This window comes from Pteropus alecto, unplaced genomic scaffold (genome assembly GCF_000325575.1).
Source record: "Pteropus alecto unplaced genomic scaffold, ASM32557v1 scaffold394, whole genome shotgun sequence".
Lineage (NCBI taxonomy): Eukaryota > Metazoa > Chordata > Mammalia > Chiroptera > Pteropodidae > Pteropus > Pteropus alecto.
In genome coordinates this window covers 129,242-139,046 of record NW_006436007.1, presented here as the reverse complement: position 1 = coordinate 139,046, position 9,805 = coordinate 129,242, and the positions used below count along the sequence as shown (strand labels likewise).

At 53.6% G+C, this 9,805-nt stretch overlaps 1 protein-coding gene across 4 annotated transcripts in view; it reads left to right on the top strand.

The window, feature by feature from the left end:
• Positions 1-9,805, top strand: part of LOXL2 (lysyl oxidase like 2) — an 85,613-nt gene that overhangs the window by 45,970 nt on the left and 29,838 nt on the right. For all 4 annotated transcript variants that reach the window (XM_015589242.2, XM_015589240.2, XM_006911755.3 and 1 more), the window contains exons 4-5: positions 498-709; positions 6,283-6,505. In XM_015589242.2, the coding sequence (XP_015444728.1) occupies positions 498-709; positions 6,283-6,505 (435 nt within the window). The remainder of the gene's footprint in view (positions 1-497; positions 710-6,282; positions 6,506-9,805) is intronic.

Sequence of the window (9,805 nt, the reverse complement as noted above, 5' to 3'; positions counted from 1 at the left end):
GACAGCTGAGGCTCATCTGCATGAAACTTCAGTCTTAGGAAGGATTAGACACACTCACTCACATGCACACACACGCATGCTTTGGAGTAAAATGCAAAATCCAAATGATTTTTAATAGAGAACATGAAAATTCAAAGAACAAATTCTCTCTTCTGCTCTGATTTTGAGGCCCCTGCAGGAGGAGGCTGCTGCCCTCTGCTCTCCGTTTTTGTTTTTGTTTTGGTAGGACATGAGAGAAGCTGCTGGGCCGCTCTGAGTCTTCCGCTCGCCTGGGTCACCTCACCTCTGCTTCCTCTCTTCCAGCCCCTGCAGCAGTAATCCCTCCCACACATAATGTTTCCTACCTGGGGCCCCGTGCTGTGTGCCCATGGGGAGCACCCGTAGTGCAGGGCCTAGGGTGGAGGCAGGCTGGATGAGCGCCCTCCCGCAGTCGCCTCTCCAAGGCCAGACAGGAAAGATACCTGTGCCCTTCGGTGCCTCCTCCTCCTCCTCCCCAGAACCTGAACATCCAGGTGGAAGACATCCGCATCCGAGCCATCCTCTCCGCCTACCGAAAGCGCACCCCTGTGACGGAGGGCTACGTGGAAGTGAAGGACGGCAGGGCCTGGAAGCAGATCTGCGACAAGCACTGGACGGCCAAGAATTCCCGTGTGGTCTGCGGCATGTTTGGCTTCCCTGGGGTGAAGACGTACAACACCAAAGTGTACAAGTAAGAGGCCCACGCGAAGCAAGGCTTCCTGGGTTGTCGCCTGCCTTGCGAAGAGTAGGCTCTTGCAGTGGGTGCTGGGCAGAGGGCCTCCGCCAACCCGCTGTCATGTGCGGGCCTTCCCTCTGAGGAGCTCAGGACCTGTGGGAGACAGACCCCGCACGGATGACAAAGGCAGAGTGAGGGGAGGTGTGGCGGAGGGAGAGGGCAAGAAAAATCCACCTCGGTGCTGACAGCTCAGCGACCAAGGGGCTGAACTAGGGCAAAACTCAGGCGTGGCAGGCAAGGACAGCACCAGCTTAAGAGGACAGGTTTACTTGCCCTCAGCAAATGATTCGTCTGAGAAATCTGGAACTTGCAGCAACTGTTAGGAAATGGAGGAACTGATCAAGTCTATTGGTTATACCAATCCCCATGAAATCTTACAATTCCTTTCTGGTTCCCAAGGTTCACATATCCTGGGAGAAAAGGAGTAGAAACAGGACTTAGAGTCATTTGCCCTGAGGGGTGTCCGTGGTATGTTGGTTGGCAGTGGGGCCTTCCTATCTCCCCTTAATAATGATAATAATAATAATCTGTTTATTACACGGAGTGCTTACCATGTGCCAAGCTCTGTTCTTAGTCATTTAATCCTCATGTCACTAAGAAATAGGGGTTGATTTTAGAGTTGAGGAAATGAAGCCAGAGAGGCAGGCGGCAGATTTAGGATCCAAACACAGGTCTCCAGCTATGGGGTCCACACTCCTGTTTCCTTTCAAGTTAGAGGAAGTCAGGAGACCTGGGATCCAGCCCCAGCTCTCCCTCTGGTTTCCTGGGGTCAAAGCAGGCTGCAGGTCCCTGGGCTTGGCCTGGCCTGGCCACCTTGAGTTAGAAGCCCCCGGCTCACCACGAGGCTGAGTGCTGGTGACGTGGCTGCTCAGCTTGTTGGGCTCAGTGCCCCCCACCCCCAGGGGCTGATCCTAGTAGTAATTCCCACCCCTAAGCGTGGCCCAGACCTTCCTGTTTGCACCTGGGGTCTCCTCTGAGTACTTTGGAGAACTCTTGCTGGCTGGCCAGCTCCTTCCCTGGGGACATTTTCTCAGTGTTTCCTACCGACTGGAGCCAAGAAAAGCAAAATCCCCTGACAGGCTCCCACCTGGAGGCCCCACAGTGTCCCAGACTGGTCTGAGTGCCGTTCTGAGCCTAGGAGGGTTGCCATCAGCCCTGCCCAGGACAGAATGCAGTGCCCGAGGCCAGGCAGCATGTGCCTGTTCAGAAGGCATTTGAAAAGCCATCTCTCCAACTGCAGACAGTTCAGAGTCCTTTTCCTAATTTTGAGGAGAAAATCTCCTGTCTATTTTGGCGGTTGGGCCCCAGGGGATCTGTTTACATATGGGGTTTGAAACCACCATCCTGGCTCCTCCCACCTCCCAGTCTATGGTTTTGGTTTTTTTTTCAGATGGGGGCAGGAAAGGGCTTCCAAGGCTGGGAGCATCCACAAGGCTCTCTTCCTGACCTCTAGCTGGAGGTGGTATGGAGGGGCAGAAGGGCGGGGCAATACCTTCTCGGCTTGTGTCTGCCATTTAGTGTTCATGTCTGGAACTCAGCTGGAAGTTGGACCCCAGACGAGAGAGGTGTGCTGGGAAAGATTTTTTGTGCCTTGGTGGTGCTATTAGGATTCGAAATAGCAGCTGGCTGGAGGAAGCTGTTAGCAATGAGCAGGGACTCCCAGTGCACGCGTGGGCCCCCGGGGTCATCCAGGCTCTCAGTCTGCACGAGGGGAGACCCAGGCCTGAAAGCTCTCGACTTGAGGGTCACAGCGCCCACTCCCGCCAGATCCCGCAGGGCTACTCCAGGGAGAGCGGTCCGCACTGCTGCCTCCACCTCAGACCTGTTCCGCCCTGGTCACTCAGCCCAAGCCCCCGCCACGGAGTTCGCTGATATGTCCGAGAGCTGGGGTGGGGCTGGCCTGGGCATGGGGTGTCTGCAAGCCCTACTCTGAATTTGAGGAAGGAGAAGCCTGGGAGCCAGAGAGAGGGTCACACTCTGTTATGGTTCCTGAATTCGCGGCTTCCAGTAACATCTTTCCCCCTTTCCCTTTTATCCTTCCCACAGCCTGTCTCAGGGGTTGCTGGTGTTACCCGCCCCCACCCCATCCCATGGGGCAGGGGAAGTGGCTCTCTCTGAAGAAAACTGTTTTCAAAGTAACTCTCCCTCTGGGATGGGGTTAGTAATGCCCATGTATCCGCCAGGCCCATGAGGAGTTTTGCAACCTTGGGAATTCTTCCTCCCTGGCTCCCTCTGCTAAGCTCCAGGTCCCATGGCCCTAAGGGGCCTCAGAGTGGCTGGGACCACAGCTCTTCCTCAGAGCCTCTGCTAGCCACCCCTCCCCCAAATCAGAGGAGTCCAAAAGGGTTGTCCACACGTTCCCAGGGGCCTCCGTGCCCATAGGCTTGTCCGAGGGGAGTCAGGTTCCCTGCTCCAGGCCGCTTTGCTGTGAGCTGACTTCTGCGCTGGGCTGGGGAGCTGGGCATGCACCTCAAAGTAAATGAAACCAAAGCCTCAGGGCCCATCCCTGGAGCAGGAGCATTTCATACTGTAGCTTTTTGTTTTCTTAAAGCAGGAACTCACTATTGATATTGACTTATTGACACGAGCATCTAGCATTGCATCTTGGGAGTTCAGAAGGGCTCTGTTTGGTTGGTTGGTTGGCTGAAACCGGGACCAAAAGGTCTATGAGTAAAAAGGAAATGCCAGCCTTCCTTTCTACTTCTTTTCTCCCAGGTTTCATGTAGAGGTGGGGATTCAAAGGCTTAAGGGAGATCAAAAGGTTAAACTGGGTTTGTCATTTGAGACCTAGTCACCCACCCTGAGAGAGTCCAGAGGACACACCGTTCACAACTCTGCGAGGGAGTCTCAGAATCCTTGGAGAGCTCTGTGATCACTCTTCTCTGTAGGCCAGACCTCACAGTGGGGCTGCAGTCACTGAATTGGGAAACCTAAATGCAATAGGGGTAATTGATCCTGAGGTGGCAGTGGCAAGGTGGGCGTGGTTCTGGGATGGGAAAATAAGCAATCAGAATAGTCTAACCCATGTAGAACTATGGCACTGGCTAGGAGATCATGGTGTTCCTAGAAGTGGAGTATAGTCACGTGCTGCTTAACGCTGGGAATACGTGTTGAGAAAGTGTCGTTAAATAATTTCTTTGTTATGTGAACGTGATAGGCTGCACTCACACGAACCTACGTGGCTTAGCCTACTACACACCTGGGCTGTACGGTACACCACTGTCATATATGCAGTTCATCATTGACTGAAAAGTCGTCATGTGGTGCAGATAAGAAGACTAATGATTCTTACTTGTTTCGTATAAGCAGAAAAGTTCTAGGTCAAGTGAACAAAAGCCTAACCTGAATCATAAAAACAGAAAGTCACAGCCCTCAATCAATTCCCACACTTGAGCCAATTTATAGACCCAGAACCCACTGCAGGGAGAGAAGCCAGGTCTCCCGGAGGAAGGACCCCGGTCCACCGCCAAAGTTTTATACTGTTAATCTGTCTCCCAGCCTTCCCCGAGGGGACCTGGGCTCTTATATCAGGATAACTGTGCATTGGCAAAGAGGAAGTCATCAGAACTTTTGGAGGCCACTGGACACTGGCCATGAACTGATACTGATACAGGAGACTTAGATGTCACTGTGTCCCTGCAGTCAGAGTGGAGGCTTATGGAAGCCAGGCGATCAGGAGTTTGAGCTCAGGTTCGTCTCACAGTGGGCCCAGCGGGCCCTGGGACCCATCCTGTGTAATTTCCCTACTTCCAGAATATATAATTGGGATAGACATACTCAGCAGCTGGCAGAATCCCCGCATAATCTGGCTTCCCCTTGGCTCAGGGAGAGCCACCAGGACTTTTTGGTTTTCGTTTAATCAGTCCAGCCTAGTGTTCTTCCTGCTCCCCAGCCTTAGGCCTGGACGCCTCTTTCTCAAGCAGGCTTCCCACTCGGCCAGTGGCCATCCCATAACTCCGGTTCCCCTCCAATCACTAGGCAGGAGTGGGCCTTCCACCCATGCTTCACAGGGCTCATATCTGCATCCCCCCCCCTTGCCCCCCACCCAAGGCCTATGCAGAGTGACTCATGGAGGAGAGGTGGGTGCTGCATGGTGGGAGCCTGTGGAGGGTCAGAGCGCATTCCTCTGAGCTGATATAAGAGGGAGGCAGGGCCGCCTGGGGGAGGCAGCAGCCTTCTGTGTTTGCTCTGGGTGCTTCGCTCTATATTAAGAGATGGGTACATCTCTTCTTAGGAAAGGGTGGTGTTCTCTGAAAGCTGAGAGCAAAAGAATTTTCCAGGCCAGTGAGAGTTAGCCAATCCTTGTGCAGCTGATAGCCCTGAGTGTGTTCTCTTTCCTGATGTGGGGTGTCTTGGGGAACAAGCTGGAGCTTGCGGTTCCAAGTGCAGGGGCCTCCCGGGAATGGGGTTCTTGGAATTATCGACAGTCCTCCTGGGCAGTTCTCCACGCTGGGCTGCAGCTCTGTTGAGCACACATCCTGAATTTTCCAGAACAGTCCTTTTTTCAAAGATTCTGTGTGACTGTGCCCACAGGTACGCTAGAATTGTTACGAGTCTCAATTTTTGGTTAAAGAAAGATGTTGGCGGTATCTGTTGGGGTTTTCCTTCCTCTGTGTTCATATCCCATTCGTTCACTTTGAGACAAAGCAGAAAGTTCCAGGCCTGCTGGACCAGCAGTGTAGGACCTCGCTTCTGCCCGCTCCAGAGATCCCACTGTCCTGGGAGCCCCTCCAGCGGGCAGCCGGCAGTGATGCTTTTTGGCTGTCTCTGGCATCTCACTGGGTTCTGCCAAGCTGGGACAAGCACACAGACCCCGCTTCCCCAGGACATGGAGTGGAGACACCCCCAGCCTCACTGACTGCTGGGTGAAGATTTGATAAAGTCTGTAGCTGAGTTTCATCACCGTTATAATTTCCATTACCAAGCACATTATACTTTGATTTGGCAGAAGGGATCATTTTAGACCGTTCTCAATGCTTCTCAATTGACTTTACACCGTTAATCTTGTATATCATTGGGAGAGAGTTTACAATCAAGCTGTACTGCTCATTGACAAAGGGAAATGAAGGCAAGGGATGACAGCAACTGTTGAAATCTGGAGAGTTCTAGTAACCAACCACGTGGTTTGCCCAGGACTGAGGGGTTTCTTAGGACCAGGGGTATGATCTCTTTTAGAGACTTTTTCGCATTTTGTATTTATAGGCGTTAGTATCATCTTACTGTGCTGAGTTAGCCCCTTGTCTCTTAGAATGTAAGCTGCCAAGAAGCAGGAGGCCACGTCCCCTTCCAGGTCCTGCCCCCCAGTGCCCAGCATGGGGTCCGGCATGGCAGGAGGTGCTCAGCGAGTGCTCGCAGGTGCACTGTGAAGACCCCCGTCTGTGAAGCCCGACCGACTCCAAGAGCAGGGGCCATGTCTGTCCAATTCCTCCACCAGAGGCCCAGGGCAGGTGCCCAATGCCTAGTTGTAGAAGGAATGAGGGGTGGACGTCATAACAGCCTGGTCACCTGCCCCCTCCCGCCCTCTGCAGAATGTTTGCTGCCCGGAAGAAGCAGCGCTACTGGAGGTTCTCCATGGACTGCACGGGCACAGAGGCCCACGTCTCCAGCTGCAAGCTGGGCCCTCGGGTGTCCCGGGACCCCGTGAAGAACATCACCTGTGAGAATGGGCTGCCGGCTGTGGTGAGCTGTGTGCCTGGCCAGGTCTTCAGCCCTGATGGACCCTCAAGATTCCGGAAAGCTTACAAGCCAGAGGTGAGGACGGGACAGGAGGCTGGCCACTTGGCACCTGGGGGGCAGTGGGGTGCTGATGGTTAAGGGAATAGACAGCGACCCCCAGGGGAAAGCGAGGAGAGATGGCCCCAACTCAGACCACTTTCCTAGAGGGCAGGAAGGCAGAGAACATCTGTCAGGGCCAGCCTCACCAGTAGATGCCAGCTCTAGGGTGTGACAAGCAGCTGGGCCCCTTCCCCATATCGTTAGGATCCCCACCTGTCCTTCCACCCCTGCTGCTTCACTCTGAGACTGGAATCCCCTCTGCGGAGGACTGCACTATCTCCTGGCATGAAATGGGGTTGAGGGGAGCACTTGGCGCTTCTGCACAATTCTCGGAGGACAATAGAGTTCTGGAACTTTTGGAACTGCAATATAGCTCTCAAAAGCACTTGAGATCAGCTGCAAAGATTTGCAAACATGTTTTGGTTTATTCTTCAACAGAAATGATAAAAAATTTTAAAAGCTTTCACAAAGGTAGAAAATGAAAAACTTGCCATTACCACATGCATGTCATCTGTACCCATCGGTCACATCATGTGCATGTGCACCAGCACCTGTGAGTCACGTATGCTCACATGAATTAACACCTCCAATTTGACAGACCAATTTCCTAGGGCAAGTGAACCACCTCAACCATGGCCAGCTTGACTCAGCCTCTGAAAGAGAACACGAAAGGAAAGCCTCGAAAATCATGAAGAGGCTTTCCTTTTTCCCACCCTGCTTTGTTCAAATATCCACCAAAGGCTCTCTGGGATTTGCATGTTCTGGAAACTGCTAACGTGGGGCTGGTGGGTGGGAATAGTGGGTGGGAATAACGCATGGAAGAGGAGAGGGAGGGGCAGGAAAGAGCATTGATCGTTTATTAGGGAATGAGTCCCTGTGCCAGACAAAACCTCAGAACTTAGTAATCAGTCAGCTGGGCAGGGGTGAGTTCCAAGTCAGCTCTGAACACGGCAGGGTTAAGAGGAAGGGGAAAGGTGGTGATGGGGGCAGATGGTGTGTCCAGGCGGTGCTGCGGGAGTAGAAGCCCCTCCCCAAACTTGGCGGGCTTGGTTGGCTGAGGCAGCGCCGCTCTGTGTCTCCTTCCCCCTCTTCCTGCCTGCCCCCCCTTCCCCTCTGCACTTTCCAATCACCCCTCCCCGCCGACACCAAAGCCCTGCTCTTGGAAAGGGAGTAACAGCACTCATCCATCTGGAAAGGGAAACCAGGGCAGGGGCCAGACCTGCCCCCCCTTCGACCCTTCCTGGACTGGGGACCCTTCCTGGACTGGGGGGCGGTGTATTTGGACTAAGGAAGAAAACATAAACGAAAGGAGAGAAATGGATGTGGCAGCCCAGCCATCGACCGGAGGGTGTGGGAACTATTTGGAGTGCGTTCCTGGCCCTTCCAGCAGGCAGCTGGCCCTGCCCGCTCTGGAGCGCACAGTTCTGACCACACGGCACATGTGTGCGACCCGGTGGCACAGGCACACCTGCACGGTGGCAGCCCCCCTGCTGCCCCACCACACCCTCACTTGGCCCCCTGCCATGTGTTTTGATGGCCACATCCTCAGCCTGAGCCTCGGAGTTTTCCTCATGTGTCACCCAGAATGCCAGGTCCTACTGTTTGGAAATTCCTCTTACTGTGCAGTTTAAAGCAAAGGAATCAAATTCATACCAAACAAATTTTAAAAAAGAGAGAGAGCAAGAGAGCCTTACATCATATTTTCCCTTGGTTTCTTTCTTTCCTCCAGGGCCAAATGACTCAGCCTGGTCACTGCAGGCTGCGGCGAGGTTATTGGCACTCTGCCTCCATTAAACTTGAGTCGTGGACGGTCCGCTCCATGGGAAGGGGACCCTGGCATCCAGCTAGATAGCTTGGGAAGGGAGGTGGGAGAAAGGCGGGGACACAGTCACTAGGAAACAGGTTGGAGCCAGCAGTTTTACTTGTTTTGTTTTCTTAAGCTCGCTAGAATCAGGATCCCTGAAGCCAGTGGGTGTTTGGTACCTGCCGCAGTCCCTTTTCTTCTCCCCCTAGTGCCCAGGTCAGAGCAGCACCTAAGGTCTGTAAAACCAGGTGCTGTCATAGCACCCCACCCTGCAGTGGTAGCCACGAGACACAGTCGGTGGGAGAGAGAGATGTGGCCAAGTGGGAACCTCTACTGGAAGATGGAGACACAGCGTCTTGTTTAATCCCCTGCCACTCAAAGTGGCTAGTATATGTGAATGTCTTAAAAAAAAAAAAAACCACCTCCAACCAGGCCTCACTCGGCTGGGCCACGGTACTCGGGGGAGAAGGGAGCCGTGAAGGGAGCCCCAGGCCAGAGGAGAACAGAGGCTGATCTGATCCAACACACATAGAAAGGCTGCAGTCACCCTTTAGTACCTCTCAGCAGTAACTCAGAACCTGAAAGCCTTCTGAGTCCCCCACCCTAACACACTTGTGCACAGGTGCACACACACGCATACACACATGCATGCACAGAGACTGATGCAAACAAGGATATGTGGGCAGATAGCGTCAAGTGGCCCAGCTCCCATCTTGTAAGATATGACCCAGTGAGGTCAATGGAGAGTGGGTCATACTCCTGTGCAATTAAATAGACCCTCAGGTGATAAGGCTTCCAAGCTGTCAGTAAGCAGTTGGGGTATTTAAACTGGAACCACCCACCCTGTCTGCATCTCTGGTGGGGCTGCATCTTCTGAAGAGGGGAGCCGATTTGGACTTGAAGCGGAGTCAGGGGTGGTGGGAGCAGCCTGGTGGCCAAGCAGGAGCCCGGCTCCAGGGCAGATGTCGGTCTTAGCCAGTGTGAGCCTCTCACTTCCTTGGCGCATTCGTTCTCTAAATCACAGCCTTCTTGGTTAGACCCCACTCTCTAGCTCCCCGTCTTCCCCCTCCTGCCTCTCACCGGCGTGCAGAGTAGCATCCTCGCAGTGTAGTCTGTTTAGTGCCCCGGAGTCACCCACAGGGCTGGTCGACAGCACTCTATTATAGCCAGATAGAATGACGGTCTACCTGGAATCTGCAGACTTTGAAGGCTAGGAGCTTCTTTCTGTTGCTCTAAAGCTTGAGGTTCTGGATGAGGGGGTGGAAGGAAATGCTGGTGGTGAGGTCTTTGAGCCAGGCATGGGTTGGGGTGACAAGCTAATGAGGGTCCCAATGAGTTCCCCAGTGGTCTGGGACTAAAGCTTCATGAGAGGCTGGCAAAGGAGCTTGCAGCAGGGCTGACCATGCAGAGTGCCCCCTTGGACACACACACACACACACACACACACACACACACACACACACACACACACA